The sequence below is a fragment of the Myotis nattereri genome (genome assembly GCF_964212035.1).
Source record: "Myotis nattereri genome assembly, chromosome: 2".
In the NCBI taxonomy this organism is placed as follows: domain Eukaryota; kingdom Metazoa; phylum Chordata; class Mammalia; order Chiroptera; family Vespertilionidae; genus Myotis; species Myotis nattereri.
Genome location: NC_138076.1, coordinates 122,128,807 through 122,155,867, shown reverse-complemented (window position 1 = coordinate 122,155,867; position 27,061 = coordinate 122,128,807). Strand labels below are relative to the sequence as shown.

General features: G+C 46.0%; 1 protein-coding gene across 1 annotated transcript; it reads left to right on the top strand.

Moving 5' to 3' along the window:
• Positions 1 to 17,588: 17,588 nt before the first annotated feature.
• On the top strand, positions 17,589 to 25,080 carry LOC308513836 (maestro heat-like repeat-containing protein family member 7; the record flags this gene model as incomplete). The annotated part of the gene is made up of 9 exons (XM_081083937.1): positions 17,589 to 17,690; positions 18,662 to 18,797; positions 19,256 to 19,353; positions 19,916 to 20,065; positions 21,132 to 21,286; positions 21,541 to 21,673; positions 22,315 to 22,499; positions 23,660 to 23,777; positions 24,895 to 25,080. The coding sequence occupies 9 exons, from the start codon at positions 17,589 to 17,591 to the stop codon at positions 25,078 to 25,080; spliced, it is 1,263 nt and encodes a 420-aa protein (XP_080940063.1).
• Between the last annotated feature and the right edge of the window lie 1,981 nt (positions 25,081 to 27,061).

Here is a 27,061-nt window from a genome sequence, read left to right as displayed (position 1 = left end):
ACCTTGGTTATACTTTTCCAACCTGAAGTGAGGGGTTGGGAGTGGGGGTGGTGGGGAGAGAGAGAAAGAAGAGGAAGAGGAGGGAGAGAATGAATATGAATGGGTTAAGGGGGCTCTGTATACAGGCCTCAAATACTCAGTTCGGAAAGGGAGACAAGGTCTTGGGGTTGGAGACTGATGACGGGCTGACTTGGGGCTTGGCATTGAAATTCTTGCCACCTCTCCTGCCAGGTATCTTTGCCCAAACTGGTCACATTGGTGTGTGAGCCCAACAACATCTTGGCCTTTGTGCCTCTGTGTAAGGCAGCCACACAAATGGCTCTGAAGGTCCGTTCCCTGGGCCAGGTTCCTTTCCTCAGCAGCTTTCACCAGGATCGTAAGTACAAGGGTGGGCAGCCTGTGGAGAGGTGCTCACTGTGAAATTAAGTCTGTTTGTGGGCATGGAGTGTTGGAGTTGGGGGCTGACTGAGACACTGTAGGGGTGATGGGTGTGGGGAAGAGGATGAAGAGGATGCTGGAGGCGGGGTTGTAGGTCCCATGCTTGGGCCATGATGGGAAGAGTAAGGCAACTACTTAAGGCCATTTGGCCTCATGAATGTAAAGGGGATGCCTCTCAAAGTCACAGTTCCTTCTTGCCTTCACTCCTCATTATAAAACACTTGATTCAAGATGTACAAACATTGTTAATTACAAAGTAATGAATACACACACTCCTGACCCTTAGTTCTTCCTTTGCCCTAATTCTGAGCCTCACTCTGTGCTCACCCCATCCCTGACCTCTAACCCCAGTGGGACTTAGGGTTAGAGTTAGGATGTCTGTTCAGCATATCATTGATGTGTGTGTGTTTTTTAAAGGCTGAAGTTGTAATGGTTTGTGTTTTAGTCTGAATCAAAATGTCACAGCCCCCGTGGCATTGACACTGATGTTCCCTCTCCTCTTTGCTCTTTCTCCTCCTCTGAAGTACTGATGGGGAGCTGCCAGTGGAGGCTGGGGGTTGAGCATCCTGAAGTGTGCACTGACTCTGCCCTCTTCTTTTATCCTCTCTCTAACTTAGCTACCGAGTACGTTTCCCCTCAGAGACTCCTGACCCATCTTGTGGTAAGTGATGCCAGAATGAGTTCCACAGTCATATATTCTTCCATCCACTCATCAACCCACCCATCCATCCACTTATTTCACAAAGAGCTGGTTACTACTTTGTCTCAGGCATTATGCTGGGTATGGAATAATGAGATAGGGGCCAAAGAGCGTGGAGGAGGGACCTGGGAGTATAGTGGTGAGGCCTTGAGATGAGGATGTGGGCAATGGGAAAGGCCTGCCTTTCTCCTATGTGGCCTTATTGTGAGCTGCTCTCTGTTGACAGTGGACAAGCCCACATACCTTTCTGGATCTCTGTGTTGAGTTTCTCTGTTAGCCCAGACATTATGTGCTAGACATTATGCACACTTGGAATGACAGAGGTAGACCTCCCCTTGAGGTGTTCACAGACTTAGTGGGGAAGACAAGTGTGGGAATAGCTATCTATAGTCTAGTGTGACAGATGTACTAATAGATGAATACATAAGGTGCAACGGGACTTAGAAGAGCACCAGGCTGACATGGTCAGCAGGAGGCAGGAAGGCATCACAGAAGAGGTGATGTTTCCAGAGCATCTGGGAGGATGTAGGAGTTCAACAGGTGGCAAAGAATGGGCAGGGCCTAAGCTCCAGCTCTACCATTCTATGGATTTGCTTTCATTTTCTTTGTTCTCTTCTTTTAAATATTTTCTCTGCCTTCTGCTTGCTTCTCAGATGTGTTCCCGGAAGCCCTACAGGGAAAAGGAGTTTGGTAGAAGCTCTCTGAGGCTATTATCTGCCCTGCATCCTATCACTTCTCTGCATCCTGTTAGAAACCATAGTGTTGGCCAGCTGTGGAGGAAGGAGATCCCACAGATGTTGGAGATACTAGATGGTAAGGGCTTGGTTAGCAGGGAGAGGAATGAAGCTGGGACAGTGGCCAGACTCAAAAAGAGATGGCGTCCCGAGGTGCAGGATGGACCTTCCTTGGGGTGAGGAGAACTGGAACCAGTCTCTCTGTCCCTTTGAGGTGCTATTGGATGGGTCTGCTTTTGGGGGCAATGTTGTGAACTGTGCAGAAACACAGTCCAAAGTTCTGTGGCTCCAGGGTTCCCAGAATGACTCATGCACTTTCTTATGGGATGGGCAGAAGATCAACGAAGAGTGTGGGCTTTGGAAACAGACAGACCAGTTTTGTATCCTTGCTCTGACACTGGTCAGCTGTGTGTTTTTGACCTTTGGAAAGTCATTCATCTTCTGGAGCCTCTGTAAAGTGGGAGAGCAGTTTCCTTGTAGGCTGAGAGCCGCATAGTACTTAAATGTTTTCTTCTCCCTGGCTGGGACCTTCCGGTTGAGTCGGTACCCATGCTCTCTCCTTTCCTAGATCATACTGAGAAGAGCCTGAATCAGGAGGAGTGGGAGGACAGGCTGTTTTGCGTAAGCACTCCCCAAGACCTTTCTCCCTCCACACTTGCCTTCTTTCCCATCTTCAGGAACCTGAGGGAGGATAGCCCCAAGCCCCCCAGAGACTGAGGCCATGATGAAGGGCCTAACTGCTCAAGCAAACCTCTTTCTGTGGTCCCCTTGCCTCCTGGCCTCTGCCTCAGAGTATCTGACTCTGTGCTAAGTCTTGAGCCCCCTTCCATAACCTTACGACCCTATATCAAGAGGGAGTAAGGGAAAGGGCCCTAGCTGTATGTCCTTGGGCAAGGTATTTAACCTTTGCATGTCTCAGGGTCTTCATAGGTTAAATGGAATTAACTCCTGCCTTCTAGAATTAAAAATGATGATATCGGAGAAAACGTTGTAAATTGGAAAGGGCTTCACACATGTAATTGGCATTACCATCATTGTCACTGTATTATCATTCTTCAGTCCTAACTCCCACCATGTGTTTCACTTCTTTATCCATATTTACAAGCCATAACCCCTGTCTCTTGCTTCTTCTTCTTTTTTTAACAAAAAATATATTTTATTGATTTTTTACAGAGAGGAAGGGATAGAGATAGAGAGTTAGAAACATCGATGAGAGAGAAACATCTATCAGCTGCCTCCTGCACACCCGCACTGGGGATGTGCCTGCAACCAACGTACATGCCCTTGACCGGAATCGAACCTGGGACCCTTCAGTCCGCAGGCTGACGCTCCATTCACTGAGCCAACGGGCTACGGCTCTTGCTCCTTCCTGACCCCACTTTTGTGGGGCAGAACAGCCTACCACTGACCTTTGTGGTCCTCTTCTCCCTTCTTCTTCCTCAGTTTTTGAGTCACTCTTTAGTGGCTATTGATGATGACCGCTGGCAGGAGCAACTCATCAGAGCCATCTTGGAGAGGATGTGTTATTTCGGCGATGATGGTGATGAGAAGGTTTGTCTGAGTTTGTGGTGGTTGCAATCGGGGGGCGGAGGGGTGCGTTGAAGGTGGAGGATGGTGCTGAAGAAACCTGGTGCTCACACAGGTGGCTGAGGAAATGTGAATGAGTACAGGCCTTGGGGAAAGAACAAACCAGTGTTCCTGCATCCTGGGAATCAAGGGGTGGAGAGGACCACAAACTGGTCGTCACACTGGCATGACAAAAATATCAAAGTGTCTTACTTTTGCTTAGCCTTTTAGGCTTTATCAAGAAGTTTGCCATCGATTGTCTTCATTGAAATCTCCTAATATTCTTAATAGAATGGAGCTTGTACTTGGTGCAGTGGAAAGATTGTTGATTTTAGAGTCCTATTTAAGCAGTCAATTCAAGTAATATTTGAGGGCATCCCATACACTGTGCTTCATGTTGGGAATACAGAGTTGAGGAAGAAATATGGGCTCCTTTCCTCACAGAGTGCAAGGTTGGTGGTGGTGATGGCCTGGGGTCCTGCCCTGGCTTTTCAATGTGCTCCCAATTTAGTCTTAATAAAGTGTCAACAATAAAGATTTTTAAAATATTAGCCTAAATAACCTATAGCTGTGGTCATCCCTACCTTGAAGTTGAAGAAACACAAGCCAGGAGGATTTAAAATCTTAAGAAAATTATTGGTAAAACTGACACCTGAATCCAAGTTTTTTTCTTCCTTCCTTCCTTCCTTCCTTCCTTCCTTCCTTCCTTCCTTCCTTCTTTCCTTCCTTCCTTCCTTCCTTCTTTCCTTCCTTCCTTCCTTCCTTCTTTCCTTTCTTCCTTCCTTCCTTCCTTCCTTCCTTCCTTCCTTCCTTCCTTCCTTCCTCTCCTGAGGATATTTTCCCATTGATTTTTTAGGGAGAGTGGAAGAGAGACAGAAAGACAGAAATATCTAAGTGAGAGAAACACGTCAGTTGGTTGCCTCCTGCATATGCCCTGACTAGTGACCAGGCCAGGGAGGAGCCTGCAACCGAGATACATGCCCTTAACTGGAATCAAACCCAGAACCCTTCGGTCCGCAGGCCAACACTCTATCCCCTGAGCCAAACTGGCTAGGGCCTGAATCCAGGTTTCTTGATTTCGATTCCTATTTTCCTGTCACCAAGAAATACTTTATTTTAGCTCTGGAGGTTTCCAGGAAAGAGGCCTTATTTCCAAGACGGTTTGCTCTCTCATTATTAACAGTACTTATGAAGCACCTAGTGTATGCACATCTTTGTGGTTGGTAGATTAGGGGTACAAAATGAAGCAAGCGAGAATTCTGATCTTTTTAATTCAGTTATTTAAAAGGTGCACTAGCCCTAGCCGGTTTGGCTCAGTGAATAGAGCGTTGGCCTGTAGACCGAAAGGTTCCCAGGTTCGATTCCAGTCAAGGCCACATACCTTGGTGGCAGACTCCACCCTTTCTTGGGCCCTGGTCAGCGCGTGTGCAGGAGGCAACAATTAAGGTGTCTCTCTCACATGGATATTTCTCTCTGTCTTTCCCTCTCTCTTCCACTGTCTCTAAAAAAAAATCAATGGAAAAATATCCTTGGGTGAGGATTAAAAACAAAGTGCACTAAATGCCTAGAGCAGAGCAGACACTGAGCTGGGCCCAAGGTATTCATGTGAAACCAGCCTCTGCCTTCAGGAAAGCATCATCTGCTTGAGTGAATAGACAAGAAAGTGGGCAATTATTCTAAGCCTGTAGCTATCAGGGTGGAAATATGCACTGTGTGCTTGGGAGCAGGGAGGAGGCCTGAGGGGCCTGGGCAGAGCAGCTTTGTCAGAGGCGATGCACTGTTTAGGTTTGCTCAAGACTGTTTTGATGTTAGTGCTGAAAGTTCAGTGTCCGGGGAAGCCCTCAGTGCTGGGCAAAATGGGAAGATGAGTCTCCTGCGGAGGAGGGGATAAGTCTGGGAAGATGAGTAGTCTTTGCCAGTGAAGCAGAAAAGTAGGTGCCATAGGCCAGGTTTAATTGATGCAGAGCCTAAGGTGAGGATTCTTATCAAGTGACTTGGCGAGGAAATGCTCTCAGGAGACCTTGTGATAGAGTGAAGGACACAGGATAGGGGAGAGGAGAAGCCAAGCCAGGATGTGGCCTGATCCCATGGGGGCCCTGGATGGAAACTGCCCAGTCTATCCTGCCTGGAGACAAGTGAGGGGGCTTTTGTACCCTCTGCCCCCCAGGTTGTTTGTCATTGGCTCCAGGTTTCCAAGGTTGGTCCTGTGCAGGGAGGGGAGAGAGAACAATGCAGCGCCTGAGCATCTGGGGTAAGGAGGCCCCAGTCACCTCAGGACAGTTCTCCCCCAAGGCTGCAGGGAGTAGCTGTTCAGAAAAGTTCCTGCAGCCAGTTGAAGGGAAGGAACCCTGAGGTCTGGGCAAGGCACCATGAGCATCTGCTAGAGGGGAAAGGATACCCATAAGAGGGGGAGCTAAGGCATTCATTGAACAGCAGGAATGTCCTGTTTGCCTACTGCCTCAGGCACTGATAGCAATGGGACAGAGTAATGAACTGGGTAGACACTGCTCTTGAGCTCCAGTCTCACCTGAGATGTGGGGTTGGTGCAAGTTGGGAAGTAACGAAACAAATCCACAGACAAGATGAGTGATCATGATGAAGTCCTGAAAGGAGGAAACAGGGTGATGAGCTGGAGAGGGACTTCGGAGGTCAGAGCAGGCTCCCTGAGGTGATATCTGAAAGATGAGAATGAGACATTTTTAAAAATATATATTTTATTGATTTTTTACAGAGAGGAAGGGAGAGGGATAGAGCGTTAGAAACATCGATGAGAGAGAAACATCAATCAGGTGCCTCCTGCACACTCCCTGCTGGGGATGTGCCTGCAACCAAGGTACATGCCCTTGACCGGAATCGAACCTGGGACCCTTGAGTCCACAGGCTGAGGCTCTATCCACTGAGCCAAACCGGTTTGGGGAAGAGAATGAGACATTTTGAAGAGCCTGGGGAAGAGGGTTCTACACAGAGAAAATGGGGAGTGCAGAGACCCTGAAGAAGGGAGTGGTGAGTCCACACAGTCTGGTATTACAAGGTGGGCAGGATGGTGTGCAGTAAGCAAGGATAAAGGCCACTGACATTCAGAGGAGGGGGAAAGAATTACATAAAAGTACTTCTTCAATTATACAATTTTGGTTTTAAAATTATGCAAGTTTAAGGAACTTTTTAATTTCCTAGCTGTAAGTGGGAGGTATGGGGGTCAGAGCAAGTTCCCAAAGGATGATGCCTAAGAGGCTGAGACATTTGAAAGGCAGCTTTCTCTTCTCTGTAACTTGAACCCCTGCTCTATAGGATCACTGCCTTATCCAGATGCCTCTAGAGAGCAAGGGCCAGGGTGGAGGATGGGGCTGTGGGCAAAGGTGGTGGCTAGTATAGGAAATGCTGCCCTCCCCTCATTTCAAGCTCTGGGTGACCCTGCTCTCCTTCCTTTCCTAGGCTTTTCTCTATAAATTCTTTGGCTTCGCCCTGTGGACCTCAAGAAGTGAGAAACTGGTGAAGATGATGCTCTCCGCCATCCTTCAAACTTCCCATGAAAACGTGCAGGAGAGGGAGGTGAGGCAGAGTGCATTGGCAAAGCATTTTCACGTTGAGTCAGGATGGCAAGGTGGCTAAAACTTGGGCCTGGCAAACCAGAGCACCTGGGTGAGAGTTCCAGCTCTGCCACCTACTAGCTATGTGCCCTTGAGCAAGTTACCGAACCTCTCTGTGCCTCAGTTTCCTCCTCTTTAAGACAAGGCTATGGTACCTTCCTGATAGGATATTTCTTTAAAAGATTTATTGAATTTTAAATAATTTTATATTTAGAGGAAAGTTGCGAAAAAATCCCAAAGAATTCCTATTTATTCTTCTCCCAGATTCCCAAAATATAAATGTTTTTCCATGTTTGCTTTATCATTCTCTTTCTCATACATTACATAATTTATTTCCTAGCATTATTACTGTATTTTTTGAATCTGAAATGAAAGCTGCAGTCATGAAGCTCATTTACCCCTAAATACTTTACTGTCTACTAGCTAAAACTAAAGATATTCTCTTACATAAGCACAGTACAGTGATCAAAATCAGGAAATTAACATTGCTACACCACTGATATCTAAATTATAGACCCAGTTTGAAAATCATCAATTGTCCCATCAATGTGTTTTAGAGCAAAAGAAAATTTTTTTTATTTTTATTCCAGGGTCTAATTCAGAATCAAGCCGTGCATTCAGTTGTCATTTCTCTTTATTCTTCTTTAATCTGGAACAAGTTCCTCATCTTTATCTTTCATGGCCTGGACATTTTAAAAATGCACAGACCACTTATTTTGTACAATGTCTCTCGGTTTTGGTTTCTGTCATATTTCATCGTGATTAGATTCAGAGTGTGCATTGTTGGTGGAATACCACAGAAGTGATGTGTGTTGAAGGATGGTTTTGAGGATTAAAATGTAAAACCACTAAGAGCAATGCTGGTACATAAGCACTCTCTACTTGCTGATTACTGGTAGTGCTGGTGTTCATGCCCTAGGACCTCCCTCTCCAGGGCCCTTCTCCTGCCAGATTCTCAGAGCATCCATCAGCTCCACGATCAGCAACAGGTATTTACTAAGCCTGAGTTGCAAACAGTATCAATGAGGAGAAAGACATATACAGGAAGGAAACGGCTAACTATACTCAATGGCCTTCTAAAGGCTACATGAGCAGTCATTGTGGCATTGAGGCTGGCTGGGACTTGGGTTGGTTGGGGCGAGTTTAGGAGAAGGAGGGAGGCAGGTATTCCCGGTTGACATAACATTCTGAGTCAAGATTCAGGATCAAGACTTTGGGGACCACATCTAGAGAACAGTCAATGGTCTAGTCGGAATGGAGTGCAGAGTTCTTTGATAAGGAAGTAAAAGTGACCTCTTGCTAGCACTTGGGGACAGATTGAATACAGAAGATAAAGTTGCCGAGACCGGTTTGGCTCAGTGGATAGAGCGTCGGCTTGCGGACTGAAAGGTCCCAGTTTCGATTCCGGTCGGGGGCATGTATCTGGGTTGCTGGCACATCCCCAGTGGGAGATGTGCAGGAGGCAGCTGATCGATGTTTCTCTCTCATCGATGTTTCTAACTCTCTATCTCTCTCCCTTCCTCTCTGTAAAAAATCAATAAAATATATTAAAAAAAAAAAAAGATAAAGTTAAGAGGGGAAAGGGCCTCTGGGATGATTCTTGGGTTTCTGGTCCAGTGGGAGGAGAATGGTATCCTTCCCTAAGGCCAGGAACCCAGGACAAAGGGGGAGGAAGTACATGTACTTAGTTTTTGACTGGGAGGGGTTGGAGTGTCAGGTGGTCATGTACAGAAGCATGTAGACCAGGAACTCAAACCTGGGCTTCGTGTCTAGATTTGGGAAACATATTTTCCCTGACTGTTAAATGGGGACAACAATATTTACCACAATGTATTAGTGAGGATTAATCAAGTAACATGTATAAGGCTGGTAAACATTAAGCACTGATGTTCTGATGATGTCAGTTATGATGATGATGTCATATGATGATGATGACCAGAAGGAGTGGTAGCCATGGCTAAGGGAGGACATAAGAAGAGGGACAGAATAGAACCCCCTTCTGATGCTCCACTAGTCCCTCTTTTCTAAAGAGGTAAAATTTTCCCTTTATCTACCTGATATCCAATGGTCTACAAGTCCCACTAAAATTTCCTCCCTCTCCAGGATCTGTGTCCTGGAGCCTGTCACTGTCCCGAGGCTCCCTCCATCTGTCTGCTCTTGCTGCAAAGTCGAATGGTGGCCCTTCCAGCACAAATGAGCCCATTTGCTAACAGCTGGCACCTGAATGTCTGCTTGAGCATTTTGTTAGCTCTGTGCCCAGTCATCCTTGTTCAATAAGCTCTAGGGAGAGACTCAGCTGACACTGAAGTCAAAAGGACCTGCTATGAGGCTGAGGGGTTAAGTTAAAGACTGTTCCTGGCAGGAACCACAGAATCCCCAAGTCTTCATGCTTTTGACTCTCTCTAGGTTGTGATTCCCAAACCTACTGGCACTGACAACATTACCACTGAGTTGTTTTGCCATGATCTCCCACACAACACATTCAGAAACTCATTCTTTTCTCTCTTTCTTCAACGTAGACAATCCTCTGTTTCACCTGCCTGTTTTGGTCAGAGTTACTGATGTTTCCTGTTCTCCTAATCTAGAAATATTGGCATTCTCTGCAAGTCTTCCTGTCTTCCATCTCCTCTCTGACTAGCTATCCAATCCTGTCAGCAAGGTGCCTGGGATTTGTTCTTCCTTCTGTTCCCTCCTCAGAGTAACCATTCTCTGAATTCCTAGTGCCTATAAAAGCATTCTGAAATGTACAGGGTTAGGTTTGACAATACCAAGAGTTTGTAAATCTGTGACTATGATTTTTCTTAATAATTTACTTCTTCAATTACTTCTCGCAAAGATATTTGGTTTTCCACCTGGATTTTCAGTACTTCAAACGTGGAGAACCAAATCTCCTTTCCATTTCTTTCCTCTCCTTCCCCTTCCCCTTCCTCTATGTATATCCTGCTTGTGGGGGAACATAGCATGTGTCTGGCTCACCCCGAACTGTGGCATGGGGTTGAGGCTCTCTTTGTTACAGGGCATTGCTGTGGCATTCAGCATCGTGTCCAAGAAACATCTGAAGACAGTCCTGGAGCAACTGAAAGGGTATAGTGCTGTCCTCACTGACAAGGAGTCATCGTCCATCCTCACACTGGCAAAGGTGATGTCATTCCCAGGGTGCTCTACCAGCCTCCCATACAAATCCTTCCAAGGCATCCCCATCACTCCAGCCTCCCATTTCTCTGAGGCCTTGTGACTCATCTATAAATGCTTCTCTTTCCCTGGAAACAACTGTGGGAACGTTTCATCCTTGATCCTTTTCTCTTGCTCTGCATTTCAGGCCCTGGTATCACCAGCTACATGCCCACCCTGTCCCCCAAGCTGCTCGCCATCCCACAGTCCCATCTTCTTTCCCAAATCGTCTGAGCAACCTTTTCCTCTCTGAACCTGTTTCCCCCTCCCCCCTACAGGAACATCAGCGAAAGGAATGGGTGCTTGTCTGTAACACCATCTACTTAAGCTATAGCAAGATTATTTTAGAGAGCAAGGGAGATATTTTCATGCATTTCGATGCCGTGCTGGCTTTGATCCTGCAACACTACCACAACTGCATTTTGGAAAAGGTATTTCCTGCTTACTCTACTTCTCCAGCTTTGCATTTCTGCCATGTCCTCTCTTACCGCCCAAGAAAAGATGCTTGGCCTTAAATGGGAGTCAGGGGCTAGTACAGTGACTTCTCCCACATTTTAATCCTTTCACTTAATCCTGCTACTTGGAGACTCTAATTGGCCCAAGGAGGAGACCACAGTAACTTTAGGTCTGTTTCACAGTGTGTCCTTCCTACTGACAGAGCTTCGTAACCTGCCATTGAGCTCTTCACTGCCCTCTCTGATGAAGGGATGAGTAAAACCTAAATTCCCTAGTGTTTGTAGGAAGAAGCATTCAGGAGAGGCAGCGGAGTGGCCATACTGCTCTCCTGCCTTTGCTATGTGTCCAAAGCATGGGTCCCAGGGTTGGAGAAGAATCCCTTTCCATTCCCAAGTCAGTTATCTTTTGGTAAAACTTGTTCAAGGGAAAGACAATACCTTGAGAGACCAGGAAGCTTGATGTGTCCTAGTTACAGAGTAACATGAGGGTGGCTTCAGAAGGGGGTTGGTGAGAGGACTGGCTCTGTCCACCACAGGGATGCACTGGTCTACCCTCAGAGGGAAGGTGCAGAGCATCAGCCTAAGGAAGGCTAAAGAAGGCTTAGGTCCTCACCCCGCAGACTGTGTAGGTAGTGTGCCCTGGCACAGATCCATTGCCACCTTGGAGAACCCTGAGCATACTGGTTCATTCAGGATAAGGCCCTGAAGCTGGATTACCTGAATGCCCTCATCATACTGACAAAAGCCCTGGGCAGGCAGCAGCACGTGGCCTTTCAATTCAAGTTCCCCCACAAGCTGGCAATTGTTTCCATCATGCTGGTAAGTATCTTGCAGGAGGATGGAGGCCGGAATGCAGAGAGGAGGGAGGATGGGTCCACAGGGAAACCATTGGTGGCACTCCTAGGCTGGAGCTGAAGGTAAAAGCCCAGATTTTCTAGTTTCCTTTTCCCGCCTTAGTGTTCCCTTTGCCATCCTCAAGGCTGGGGTGAGTACTGTAGGGAAGGTGTGGTGGGGAGTAGGAGAGAGGTGCTGTCCTCAGAGCCTTTGCAAGTCACTAAACATTCTAAATTCCACCTTGTTATGAACACAGCCTGGAGTGGGAGGAGGCAGAGGCAAACAGGAAAAATATGTTCACCATCCTTTTGGGGTGTGTGTGTGTGTGTGTGTGTGTGTGTGTGTGTGTTAGGACCTAATCAAGGAGGAGCCATTGAACTCAATTTCCAGCTCTATTAGACAGAAGGCAATGAACATCATCAATAACTTCAGGTAACAACACACCATCCACTCTGTCTTCCTTGACCCAGTTCTATTGCAGCTCTTTATTCCCTAGTTGATCCCCCCTCTTAGTTTCTGCTTCTGCTTCTAGCATAAGGGAATAGTAGAAATTTACTGGCCAATATCTGCCACTTCTTTTGGCCAAGAGTTTTTGAATTGGATTTTCAAAGGACCTAGTAGAGATGGCCTTCTATCTCTATAGGCACTTGCTGTTAATTCTGCCTTAGGCATCCTTTTGCTTTCAGCCCTGTCCCTGATAGGCACCTCCATCTCCATCAGTGATGTCCCGTTCTCTCAAAAGCTCTGGGGAACTAACAAGTAATAATATATCATCCCAAATTAGCAGTACCCTTTCCTGTAATAGTCATTCCTCCTCTCTTTCCCTAGTTCCTTTCTTTCCATCTTCCTGGCTCTTTTCACCCTTTCTTACTGTTACTCCCTTTCTTCTTTTAATACCCTTTCTTCTGATATCTTCCTCTTTCTTGCTCCGACTTATTCCTCTGTCTCCATCACTCTGTCTATACCCTTTTCAGTTGTTATTCCTGAGCACACTGGTTACACTTCTTCTCCCTGGATCGTAGGATGCTCAGGCCCCTCTTAGAGATAGAAGAAAGAGTAGAGCTCCTGGGAACATGCTTCAAGAGTGTGTTCTGCCTGCCATCCAGAGAAGTGTTACGAAAGGAGGCATCTAGTCCCAAGAAGGGCCAGGCCAATGTGGTAAGTAACTCTTTGATGTTTGTCTCTCTGGTCTCATTTTTTATTTTTTTTAAGAGGTTAGGAACTATAGGTTTGGCAGTTTTATGTAATAGTCTTCTGCCTTCTTTAATAAAAACACAAAATCATTGGAAGGAAGCCCTCCTGTGAAGAAGAGGTTGTAGGTCATGTAGTCTGAACACTACTCCTGAGATCTAACTTCCTCCTTCTACCCGCTGATTACCACTGCCACCACTTTAACACTCTGGCCCAAAGGCAGACACTTGATCCTTCCCTTTATAACTGCTGTGTGATTGAAACGAGACTAGAAGGTTCAAATATGATTTTACTAACGGTTGACAGGTAAGTAAAGCCAGGAAATCCCAGGAGCAAGCAATCAGAGTCTATTTCTTATAGTGCCTGCAGTGTTTCCTTAAGGAAGGAAAGAGAGATTCAGTTTTTAATTTATATTCACATATTTAATTCCTAGGAATTCTTTCATGTGTTCTGATTACACCTTTATCTTGCCTGGTCGTTCTTGTTTTATTGATGCCATAGTCTCTTGAAATGTTTTTGAAGCTATTAAAAAGAATTTAAAAATACAGGTTTCTATTATTTACCAAATTAGCTTGATTTTCTTTACGGTCAGTTGGTTTGTTCATCTTGGGCCTCCTTTTATCCGATTTCTGGTAATCCTTATTTTTTAGTTCACAGTTATGTCATGAAGGAAAGACTGGTACATATAGAAAAGGCGGAGGTGGGTTTTCTCTGGCCTCCCTCAGTGTGAATCTGCTTTGGATGAGGAAGTTATTTTGACAGGATTTCCCTGTGTTTGGAGCAAGCTGGGAGTTCCAGCTGCCCTGTACAAATAGCTTTACACCTAGGTAGGTTTCTTCCGAGTATTTTATTCCAGGGAGAGCTGCCTTTCTTTTTCTCCCCCCTGATTTTCAGTTTTTGTGGCTGGGATCTATCACAATGTTGCTCTGGTTCTCCCAGCAGGCCCTACGTTTAGAAGTCCTCCTTGGCAGATCACCTACTCTCTTTATAAGGCTTTGGGCAAGGCCACTTGGTTCATTCAAGGATAAGAGGGAGAAACCCACTGTCCTAGATTTTGTGAATCAGTTACTCTGCAGACAGCCAGGCCAGTCCTCCTCCCACCTGGAGCCAGTCAGCCTGTCAGTCCTGGCTGCTTACTGAAGCTGTATCCCTGGGACCAGAGTCCCAGCTGAGCTCAAGTTAGGGAGTGGGGATGGAGGAGGGGGGTAGCTATGTTGCAGGGGAACTCCCAGTCCACCAGGACAAACTACACACCAGGCAGACATTTGTGCTCTGGTGAAACAACAGAAGGATTAATTGAAGTGAATGATGGGCCAGTAGTGCTTGAATGTAGGGAAGTTTTTGGAGCAGGCTTTCTCAAGGAAGGCTGGGATAGCCAGAATGCTGAGCAGTTTAGAAGGAGGGTTGGGGCTGATAGGTCGGTAATTTTTTGAGTTTCTTTTCCCCCTCAGGATCTGTTGGAGGGAACCATGCAATCCCTCCTAGGACTAATGGAGACACTTATTGTTGAGATGCCCACCCGGATCCAGAACTGCTTGCAGGTTCGTGGGAGGAAGCCCCTGAACGTCGGTTTATTCATTTCCTAGAACTGCCATAAATAAATAACACACGAAGTGACGTCAAACAACAGAAATACATTCTCTCAAGTTGTAAAGGACAGAAGTCCCAAATCAAAGTATTGGCTGGTTTGGTTTCTACTGGAGGCTCCGAAGGAGAATCTGTTCAGTGCATCTCTCCTAGCTTCTGGGAACTCCTGGCAACCCATGGTATCTCTTGGCTTGTAGACATATCATTCCAATCTGAGCCTCCATTTATTTTCACAGGGCATTTGTGTGTGTGTGTGTGTGTGTGTGTGTGTTTCTCTTCTTTTTTTTAAAAAAAATGTTTTTATTGATTTCAGAGATGGAGGGAGATGGAGAGAGAGAGAGAAACATCAATGACAAGAGAGAATCATCGATGGGATGCCTCCTGCACAACCCCACTGTGGATTGAGCTCACAACCCGGACATGTGTCCTTGACTGGAATCCAACCCAGGACCCTTCGGTCTGCAGGCCACCCTCTATCCACTGAGCCAAACCAGCTAGGGCTCTTAATAAGGACAGCAGTCATTGGGTTAGGACCCACAAATCCAGTATGAGCTCACCTTAATTTGAATCATCTGCAAAGACCCTATTTTCAAACAAGGTCACATTCTGAGTTTCTGACTGGACATGAATTTTGGGGGGACACTATCGACCTGGTGTAGTTGGGAACAGACCAGGAGAACTGTCTAGGAACTGCTTATTTTCACAGTCAGAAAAACTAAGAAGTAGAACTGCTGATGAAATTTGGGTGCAAAGCTTTTAGGGAAATGATAATAAGGGCTAAGATCAAATAACTAATATTGGTCTTGCCTTTAGAGGAGAAAGCTTCCTCCTTCTTCCCCTTCAGCCATAGCTGTGGCCAGCTTCTCTCTCAGCTGCCCACTGCTCCCACATAGCAGTTAACAGTTCAAAACACAGGCTCTGGACTGCCATACACTATGGTTCCAGATGGTGGCTCTGCTGTTTGCTGTATGGTCTTGGGAAGTTGTTTAACGTCTGTTTGCCTCAGTTTTCTCTTGGAAACTGGAATGACATAGAGCACCTAGTTAATACAGTCATTTGGTAATGAGTGAGGTGTTTACAAAGTGCTTGGCTCAAAGACGTGAGGTGCAGGTACAACTGATTTGCCCATTTTAAAATTGTCTTTTTATTGACTTGATGTACTCTATGCTACTGTCATTGGGATACTTGGCTTTCTCCTGAAATTGCTATTCCCCAGTTACCACAGGGAGTTCAAGACTTCTTTGCAGTTCCTGTTGTTATTAAAATATAGGTCACTGAGGACTATATTCAGAGTATTGCGTTTAAAAGTTACTTGAAATATTTTTTTCTGTATGATTATATTGTCAATTGATATAATTTTGACTTGTTTCTCTTAAATTTTAGGGCTTTTCTTTTACTTAACTGAAGGGCTTGATGATATAAAGATTTACATAGTTAAAAACTTGCTAGTAAAACCATGTAAAGCTTTACTCAGAGGATTTTTGCTCCCAAGCTGATCCTCTTAACCTTATTCGCACTCACCCTCTATAGATAACCGTTTTCATTAACTTCTGGTTTGTCCTGCCTGTTTTTCTTATTGTGAAAATAAGCAAATCTCTGTTTATGGTGTATTCTTATTTCCCTTTCTGTTTTACACAGTCGTTAGCACATTCTGTTCAGTGCTCTTGGCCTTGCTTTTTTCATTTATCCTCATCAGTTCACAGATATATTCCTTTTTTTTTTTAATATATTTTATTGATTTTTTACAGAGAGGAAGGGAGAGAGATAGAGAGTTAGAAACATCGATGAGAGAGAAACATCGATCAGCTGCCTCCTGCACATCTCCTACTGGGGATATGCCCGCAACCCAGGTACATGCCCTTGACCGGAATCGAACCTGGGACCTTTCAGTCCGCAGGCCGACGTTCTATCCACTCAGCCGAACCGGTTTCGGCGATATATTCCTTTTTTTATGGTTTTATATATTGTGTGCATGTAATATAGTTTATTAAATCAGTCCTCTATGGATGGATGTTGGACTGCTTGTAATTATTTTGCTACTGGTTTTCTTCTTAACTTTTAAATTTGAAAGGATTGTAGATTCACTGGGAGTTGCACAAATATTACATAAAGCGTCTATTAAAACCACGGAATTTCCTTGCCAGTATTGCTCAGTGGTTGAGCATTGGGCCATGCAGCAAGAGGTCACTGGTTCAATTAACGGCCAGGGCGCATGCCTCGGTGGCAGGCTTGATCCCCATTGAGGGGGTTTGAGGGTGTGTGCAGGAGGCAGACAATAAATGTTTCCCTCTGATCAATGTTTCTCTCTCTCTCTTTCTCCCTCTCCTTTACTCTCTCTCTAAAATCAATACAAACATATTTAAAAACACACAAAAAACAGCGAATTGGTGTTGACACGCCATTTTAAGACATAGACTTTATTCAATTTTCAGCAATTTTTAAAAATTGATTTCAGAGGGGAAGGGTGAAGGATAGAGGGAGAGAAACATCAATGATGGGAGAGAATCATTGATTGGCTGCCTCCTGCACACACCCTAATGGGGATGGATCCTGCAACCCGGCCATGTGTCCTTGACCAGAATCAAATCCAGGACCCACCGCAGACCGATGCTCTATCCACTGAGCCAAACTGACTAGGGCAGGACGTGTTTCTTCTGGTCAGTGTAGCATCAGTGTTCTTTTGAGTTGGTTGTGGATTTTTCACCTGCTACTCTTCTTCTTTTTCAATTATATATCATGGTCTGTGTGGTTGCATCATTGTCAGATTGATGACTGTAGATTGACAAGTAGCAGTGGTATTTAGTACCCATAATTAACCAAAGGTGAGACACTTTTCCATTGTGTTTCATGTGAAACCATTTATAGTGATATTTTTCAAATAGATTTACACACACTTTACTCTGGAATCTGTGAATACAGTGACTGTTATTTTTTATCACCAAGTTCTTTTTCTACTGAAGAATGGGAGGCGGAGGGTAGGAGAACTCAGAGGTATGTTGAATCACTGAAGTGAATAGAGTGGATATATTTTGAGAGCCACTGTTGAACCTGAAGGAAGGGGGTTGGAATTGAGGAGATTTCTATCACCTAGACGAAGGGAAAATATGGGGCTGGAGGATTTAATACCGCGTCTACTTGATAGGAAAGAGGAGAGAATGAAACCTCTGGTGCCAGACCCACATATAATCTGCCTCTTGGCAAAAGAGGTCCTGCTGTCAGAACTCTTGTCCTAAAACTTTGTAAAAGCCAGGTTCAAGAATATCTTTCTGTTCTCTGGGACACAGATGAATGGGCATCTCCTTTCATTATCTTCTTCCTCCAGCTTATGGATCCTTGGCTCAATTCCCAGAAGGATAACGAGCGGGAACGGGCCATGTGGTGTGCTGCACGTATTTTGGAGTTTACAGCAAAAATGGAGGACTTCAATGTGAGTGGGAGGCGGCCGTGGAGTCTGAATTATCATACCCTGTCTGGTTGCCCTTATCCCTACCTTCATCATATATATTACCCAGCCTCAGTCACTCATTCTCATCCTCATTCTCCCTGGCCCATACTATTTTCTCTTGTGGATCCCATCCTGTTCTCTCCTTTTCCCCTTCTGTCATCTTCTACTTGGTGTTTTTCTCCATCCATCAGTTTTATTTCATCCCACTTGGTTCAGTCTGATGTTATTTGTCTGAACAAGCAATGACTAAACACTCGCCTTGTGCCAGGCGCTGTGGTAGGTGCTATAGCGAATACACAGATGACCAAGATAGTTTCTGACTTCATGAACCTTACAGTCCACTGGGGAGAGAGGCATGCATAGAACAAACTTAAAGAGAAGGTGATAATGAATAGATAAACTGAATATAGTGGGACTAAAAGATCAAAACAAACAATTACAAGTTGAGGGGGCAGGGAATGCGTCATAGAGAAGAAGGCATTGAACTAGACTTGACAGATGAGTGGGGTGTCAAGGGGCAAAGATGGGGGATAGAGTAAGGTAATTATAAAACGATGACCTCTGATGTCCTTTATGGCCACAACTCATCTATCGAATTCCATTCCCATTAACCTCACATAGTCTCACCTTTCATGTCTCTGGTATATGCATTTCCTCCTCTGAGTTCTTCCTGTGATTGCTCAGCCTAAGGCAGGGGTGGGCAAACTTTTTGACTCGAGGACCACAATGGGTTCTAAACTGGACCGGATGGCCGGAACAAAAGCATGGATGGAGTGTTTGTGTGATCTAATATAAATTCAAAGTAAACATCATTACACAAAGGGTACGGACTTTTTTTTTTCCAGTTTTATTCTTTTCAAACGGGCTGGATCCTGCCTGCGGGCCATAGTTTGCCCATGGCTGGCCTAAGGGAATGGCTGGGATAACTTGTGACTTCCAGCTTCCTTCCCCAGATGGCAATTGAATTCACCCGGCTGGGGCGCCTGGTAAAGCTGCTGGCCATGCGCTGCCAGGACCCAGTGGACAGCATCTGCTTCCTGTCTTCCAAGGCTGTGTATCACCTCTACTGTATCCTCTTGAAGAAAAAGCGTATGAGGAGCCTGCTCTTACCCCTCCCCCTCCAACCACACACTTAGGCCTGGCCATCCCCACACACTCATCCCAAGACAGTGAGGGCCAAGAAGCTGCCTGAGTACCTCATTTCCATTGAGGAACCTACCCCCAAACATCTACAGATAATCTCTTGGGAAAAAATACCTACATAGGAAATACTTCTTTAGAATTAGTTTCTTCTTTTTTGGCTCAACCCCATCCTTTTATCTAATTCTATCTCTGCTCGGAGGCAGGCAAGATAGTTTGTTTGTCTTTTACCTCAGCTCCCACCATTTCTTATCTTAATGCCCATTCCTCTACTCCCAGCCCCAAAGGACATACATAGCCCCAAGCTGACTGAGTTCAGTAGGAGCTTTGGGCTAGAAGGTGGGAAAGGGGGAGTTTCACATGCCTTCTGAGTGTCTGAGAGGTGGGGTCGGGTGTCTCTGTTTCAGAGATGAAGAAGAAAATAGAAGGCTTGTGGATAGAAGAGGACATGAATGAAGTCTATAGTGCCAACTTGTTCTATAACAACACCTTTAAAATTGCCGAGGTGAGGGAGCAGGACCAGAGACAAAGTGAGGGAAGCCTGGGCGTCTCATTTACAGGCTGTAATAGACTCCTGGGGTGGGACTCCTACCCTGTCTCTCTTCCCATTCTGTTACTGGATGTGAACTTTTCCTTTGGGGGAAATTTTCCTATCACATGCTACTATTTGTCTCCCCTTGAGCATCAATGGTCCTGATCCTTGTCTTCCCCTGTCCCCCCAGAAGCATTTGCTTCATGCTAATGCTGCTTTGTGAGCAATGTGTAGACTCAGAGATGTCACTGAGGATCTTAGCCCCAGCCCTCCTCTCCTGGGGTTCTGCTCTGCACCCCCTGACCTCTGAGCCCCACATTGCACTTGAGTCCAGTGTTTCCTCCCTTCCATCCCCAGGACTCTGTCCCCAGGAAAGGGTCTTCTAGGAGTTAGGCAGACAGCACAAGCCTAGGACAGAAGCACAGAAGCTCCCAAGAGAAGCCCTCCCTCACCAGGAGGAATGGCACAGGCTGTCTCAGGCAGGGGGAGCCCTGCATCCAGACTCATCGCACCATGTGATCCCACCCTGTTGCAGGCCTTTGCAGAGTACTTCACCCAGAGGCAGCTCACCAACCTGGTGCTGACATCCATGGAGGAGCTGACGGGCAGCAGGGCTAACGTGTCTCTGGCTGCAGCCCAGTTGATGAGCGCTGTCATGAAAAAGCGGGGCTCAGATTTGATAAAGGTAGTATGGTGCTGGGTGGGAGCTCTGGCCTGAATGTCAGGAGCACTGGCTCATGTCCTGGCTCTGTTACCAAGCAGCCAAAGGGCTGTAGCCAAGTCCCTCTCCTCTACTGGCTTTAATTCATTCACTTCTAAAATGTAGGCTTGCACTACATTTCCTCTGTGGTCCCACTGAGCTCCGACATTTGTAATCCTGAGCTTGTAACTGCAGTGCCTCCTATCTGGGCGGCCGATTCCTCAGTAATGACAGCCATGTGCAGGGGTGTAGGCATTGTTGGGGGACTCACCCCAACCTGCTGGGGTGTCTGGAGCTTAGACTTCTGTGAAGGGGTAAGGCTGTGGATTGGAAACAAGGAAGTTCACAGAATGACTGACCTATGCATAAATGTTCTTTTAAGCTAGCATAAATATGGGAAGGCCTAGCATTTAGAAATCTGTTCCTCACATCACTAAGAAAAAAACAACTTTAAAATCGGGTCACATAGTACTGAGTGGCCATCATCCCCTGTCATGGGCTGTCCACCCCCTTCTCTCTATGAATCCCCAGACACCGGTTGCCTTCACTCATTTATGTGACTGGCGTGGCCTAGGTACCAGAAATGGGCGGGCACCATGACAGTCCTTGAGATATTACAATGAAAAGGACTTCCCAGAGGTCCATAGTTTAGAGCTCTGAGCACCAGATGAGAACCCTGTGGTCTTTCCACATCCAGTGCCACTGTCCCTGCAGTTTCAGGACTGGAAGTTGACCTTAGCTGGGGGGAAAGGCCTGAGTGCCTCCAGGGCTTTGGCTTTCTTTCTGGAGGGTCTTCTGTCTCCTGAGCAACCTCAGACCACCTCTCTGGACATTGGGGCTCTGGACAGGCATTTGCTCTAGTGGGCCTTGGCCCGAGCTCCCTTTTTGGGCCCTGCTGCTCTGGCCTTTGGCACCCCGCAACTCTTCCTTGAGAAGAGAGTCAGGGACAGGATTGCAACTATGCCTCTTGAGTTTGAGGACTCAGTAGAGAGGGAGGAGGAAGGAAGGAAGTAAAGAAGGACTGACGGGGTGTTCTGGCTCTCCCCTGCAGGTGGAGGAAATTGTGGCGGGCATCCTGGAAAGGCTCAAATTGCAGCTGGATCCCAACACAAAGGAGGAGACCCTTCGGGCCCTGTGCTTGCTGGCAGGCAACAGCACCCACAGCGTTGTGCCCCTGCTGCTCAACAGGCCCCTCCCTTGGGATAGGTACCTCTCCCACACCCAGGAGCACACTCCATCCCAGTAAACCCTCCCCTGCTCCAAGCCAAGCCCATGTTAAAAATCACTGCACAACGATGCATTCTTCTTGATGCCAATCAAACTTCATATTCTTTGGCCAAGTCCTCTTGGGCCTCACTCCCTCTAGAACCGGAGAACTGGCCTTTCATAGGCTCAAGACCAGATTGGTACTAGAATATGATTACCAGGGCCCATGACATAGCTGTCCCTGGCTCCTGCAGAACCATTCTGGCCGTGTGGAAGGTGTTCGGCACCGAGCGAGAGACCACAATCAACGTCCTGCAGCTGCTGATAGGCATCCTGGAAAACCACTCCACAGAGGGCACGACGGAGCAAGCCCTGCAGCCCGTGGAGGTCAGCATGGGGAGGGCGGGCGGGGGGCGGAGGACTTATGTCTGGGACTTGCGTGCAGAGGCGAAGATTAAAGGGCACCTGTCAGGTGCGAGCAGTTGTTAGGGAGCAGTGAAGAGGAGACTGTTAACACTGGACTCATGAATACTGCACATACGTTTAGTACTTTAACTTTGTACATCCAAGAACTGCATGATGTAGAAAGTGCAGGAATCAATCCCATTTCATAGACAAGGAAACTGATGTTCAGTGTTAATCAGCTTTTCTATCTCCTGAGTTTGTGTCTGGCGCCCATATTTCTGGGGCCTGGCCAGGGGCATGCGGTGCTGGGGCAGAGGATGAAGTTTGGTTGTCTGAAATTGGGTGGCCCAATTTATTTTCTGCTGAAAAATTAGAGTTGGTTCCCTTTTTGTTTTTAATGTTTGTCAATAAAGAGAGAGCAGATTACATGTGTGTGGCCCCTCATTTCCCCAGGATTGAGCTGTGGGCATTCAGTCTTTGAGTGCTTCTTAGAAACCTCAGTCAGAGTGCACTGTGACCTATGGGCAGTGACAGGGAGGGGCAGTGTGTGGGATTGTGGGACCATTTCTGTCTTTACCAGACCTAGTCAATTCTGCTTCCTCCTTTCCACGTGTCCTCCCCAGGCGGCGTGTGCCTTGTGTGAGATGCTATCCGGGACTCTGTGCCGGGAGGCCATCCTGGAACTCTACCCCCGGCTATTGCTGGCTGTGCTATGTCATCTCTTCTGGGTGATTGAACAAAATACCCCCCAGAAGGTGGTGGTCTACAGGAAGGATGGGGGCTTAGGCAAGGCCTTTGACTCCAGTAGGTAAGCCTAACCCTGGTGTGATGGAGAAATGAGACTAGTCAACTCCAGAGGGCCCTGGACAACTGGATGCCAATCCCCTAGGGAAGCTGAAGAAGAGACTGACAGCAGCACAGAGCTGGAATGTCGGTGTGGGTGCCCCAACATCACGTGCTGGAATGTTCTCACGTGTTTTGAAGTTTCTCGTTATCCTTTTCCTTGCATGCACTCCTCTGCTTCACCCAGCGGTTCAGGTCTCTGTTCATGACTGGGCCCATGAAAGATTCAATTCTCTCCATGCAGCTGTGGCCATTCGAATCTGGATCACCTCTGGCTTAGCTTTGTCACTAACTGCGCCATCTCGTGGAAGTTACTACTGCAGTTTAGGGTGTTGAACTCCTAAGTAAGCGGTTGTCAGACCTTTTTAAAAAACCTCAGGGTATTCTATTCAAGTGAAATCTTACAGTAAAAAAATAAAACCAGTAACCAGAGACATTCTGGTTAGGTGGGTGTGGAGGTGAAGAGGTATCCTAACCCTGCTACACTCTGGAGAGCTGAATTTGAAAGCTGTGGCACTAGCACATCTCTATAGTCTCTTTTACAAGACTCTGTGGTTGGATGAGCACCAAGGTTGAAGGGGTGAGCAGACACAATTGGAGATGGGTTTCAGAGAGCCATGGGTTTTCATCAGCTGGAAAGCAGGATCCAGCTATGCACCAGATCCAGATTAGAGAACTGTCTCCTGGCTTGCCAGGACAAGGATGCAAACTAGGGCATAACACCTTGTCCATCCTTCTGTTCCTTTCTTTTCACAAACCTCGTGACGACGGGCCTTCAGTTGTGCCCTGGAGGTGGTGAAGCTTGTGTTGTTCGCAGCCGCATATGATGGAGTGGTAGTCTATGCAGATGAGCATAAGTGCTGGGATCATCTGTCCTCCTCTAAATTTTACTACATAGGCATCATGGACCTGACAAGGTGGGACCATTTCCCCAGCATGCCCTATACCACTCTAGCCCCCAATCCCAATTTTCAAATACAGCAGACTTTAACCCTCCCTTGCTCATCTCCCAGACCTCAGCCTTCACATTTTCCCTGTTCTGTGCATACTGTTCCCTTGCCACCTCCCCTCCACCACTGCCCACTCCCCACCCAGCAACTCTTGGCTTCCTCTGCCCCACCCCAGTGGCATTGTGAAGAACTGTGAAGTAGTCATGCTGCACCGAATTATGAAGCTTGCCAAGACCTTCCTTGACAGCGGAGATAATCATCGGAAGATCTTGGCCAGGGCCGTCTATGCACAGGTGAAAGCCTGGAGGGAGGACCACAGTCCTAGCCATTCATTTCCTGTAGCTGAGGAACATTTAACAGAAATGTTAAATAACTTGCCCCAGAAAGTGGAAAGAATAGAATTGAGTGGGATTGCTTCCCTGCCACTTCAGAGCCTGGTTTAAAAAAGACAGGTGAAGCCCTAACCAGTTTGTCTCAATGGATAGAGCGTTGGCCTGTGGACTAAAGGGTTCCCTGTTCGATTCCAATCAAGGGCATGTACCTTGGTTGCGGGCACATCCCCAGTAGGGCATGTGAAGGAGGCAGCTGATCAATGTTTCTCTCTCATCGATATTTCTAACTCTTCATCCCTCACCCTTCCTCTCTGTAAAAAATCAATAAAATATATTTTTTAAAAAATAAAAAAGGCAGGGAAAGCCTGGGGAGGGGATCAGCGGCATTAGTCCTCCCAGAATGATTTTAGGATCCCAGGATCTGGCCCAAAATGCTAACGTTATCAGCGCTATCCACCATTGCCGTAGACTCTACCCCATGTGCATAGATCTACTGCTCTCAACTGGTCACAGTTCTTACCTGAGTATGGGGCCTGAGGGGAGCTAGGGAAGCACCAGGTACCCATGACCTTTTCTCCATCCATGGTTATAGTCACCTTGTTTCCACAGCTCCTCTGGCATCAATCAGTGGCTCAGACTCTGGGACAAAACTTTGTGGGCAATCTAATGAAGTGGACCAAGGAGCCCAACCTCATCATGAAAGAAATTGGACTCCGTGGAATCAGTAACCTGGCACTGCATGAAAGTCAAGTAAAAGTGGGGGGGCCCAATGGGAATCAAATGTTAGTCTCTGGACCACTTAATTTATTTCCCTTGGGGTCTCTTAATTACTCAGAGCTTAGTAAATTTCCCAACCCCTCATCCTAGGGCAGTACAACATCCAGTTTATAGACTTACATAGCCTGGCCATCTGGCCTCCCAAACACCCTGAGCACCAGCCTTCCACTTCCTCTGCACATCCAGCCCCTAGATTCCCTACGTCTGTTTCTTTTAGGCACCACTTGTTTTCTCAAAACCCTATCCCTAAAGTGTTGCATGATGCCCAGGTGGAAAGTGATCTCTGCCTTCTTTCAAACAGTCAGAGTCTGTGAAGAACGTGTTTCCATCCTTGCGAGACTTCCTGAAGAGTGAGGCACGAGTGACAGTTCAGGCAGTGAAGGCCCTACGGAACATCGTTGTACATGGGTATGGAGAAGAGGTCAAGGTGATGTTCTGCAGCATCTCCAAGCATCTGCGTCCACTCATCAATGATGTATGGGCCTAAGTCCCTAGGATTAGTTGGGAACAGTATGGGCTGGGGCTGAAGGTGAACCCTGGAAGCTGAATTTAGGGCCCTGGGGCAGAGCTATGGGACTTGGTGGAAGGCTAAAATCACTGAGGGGCAGAAAAAAGGAGACTTGGCTACTTGAAGCAGTGCATTAGACAGGTGCAAAATTCATTCCCTATTCCATACAGATGTAGCACTCATCCACTTACTCTCTTACCACAACTTTCCTGAAGGAGCCACTGAAGGGGAAAATGTGACATACTGATGTAAAATTGGTTCTGACTCCAACGATCTTCTCCTGCAAACTTAAAGAGTGGGGGAAGAACTCATAACTTCTACCCTCCTTCCCAACAGCACAGGGACCCTAGAATGCTAGGAGCCTTGTTACAATACCCAAAGGATCAGAAATCTGAACTTCCCAGGCCAGTAACAGCCCACTCCATGTCTCAGCCTCTTTACAGATCAGAGCCATTTTGAGTTGAAGGGACTTCACATTTGAGTGTATGCTTACTTAACAGTATTCCTGTTCTGGGATCTATCAATTTTTAATATTTGAACCTTGGATTTCAATTATTTTTGTATCGGCCTCATAATCTCGAAGAGCCTGGACACTCACTCCATGATTCATCCATTTTTCAGTTACTTTTAAAACCCAACATGTATATTTGACTTGACAAAGCCTAAAAATAATCTTTACCCTTCATCCAAACAATATAAGAACCTTAGAAGCTTGATTACACCGCCCCCGTTTTATTAATTAATATTGTCTAGTAGTTTAGTTTCACATTCTTTTAAAATCCCCAAATGTGGTCTTTAACATAATCACCAACATTGGTGTTATGTTATACAGTCAATACTCATTTAGATTTTCCCATATGTTGCTTACACATTTCTTCATTTACCTTTCCTTCTTATAGCTCTCTCCTCCCTTCTAGATTCATTTTCTTCTTTTTTCTTTGTGGCTTCATCAGTGAGGGGCTGTTAATAGCAAATGTTTTCAGTCCGGGTCTGAAAGTGTCTTTATTTTGTCTCACATTTGTCTTTAGTTTTTAACAGTTTAGGATGTGTTGGCATGAATTTCTTGAGATTTAGCCTGAATTTTTGGAAATCTCTATGTTTATGTCTTTTACCATACTTTAAAAGTTTGTAGCCATTATTTCTCCAAAACATTTTCGGCACATTCGTGTTCCTCTCCTTTTAGAAATCTGATGACAGAAATGTTGGACCTTTTCCTCTTGTCCCTCGGTCCCAAGATTCAGTTCATTTTCAATAATTTTTCTCTTTTTTGTTCAGATTGGAAAATTTTTATTGATCTGTCTTCAAGTTCACTGTGTCTTTCCTCTGACACCTGTGTTTTGCTAATTTGTATTTATCAGTTTAAATATTTCCCATTTTTCTTTATCTTGTCTTCTTCTTTGCTGAGGTTTTTATTTCTGAATTGATTACAAGGTTATTCAGTGTTGTTCTTGGAGTATTTTGTATCATAACTCCTTGAAGGTTTACATCAGATAATTCCAACATTTGTTTCATCTTAACTGGTATCCGTTTCATCTTAACTGTTTCATCTCAATTGGCTTTTCCCATGTGAGTCAAGATTTTCTGGGCTCTTCATATACAGAGTGATTTTTTTTTAATCTTCACCTGAGGATAATTTTTCTATTGATTTTTTTTATAAAAGAGAGTGGAAGGGGGAGAGAGGAGAAAGAGAGAGAGAGAGAGAGAAACATGGATATGAGAAAGACACGTAGATTGGTTGCCTCCTGCTCCTGCAGAGGACCGAACCTGTAATGGAGGTACATGCCCTTGACCAGGAATTGATCCTGTGACCCTTTGGTCCACAGGCTGATGCTCTAATCATTGAGAAAAACTGGCCAGAGTGATTTTTGATCGTATCTTTATAAATATTAAGTTATGTGACTCTGAGTCTCATTGAAATCCTATGGAGGATGTTTATAGTTTTGCTTTAGAAGGCAACTGG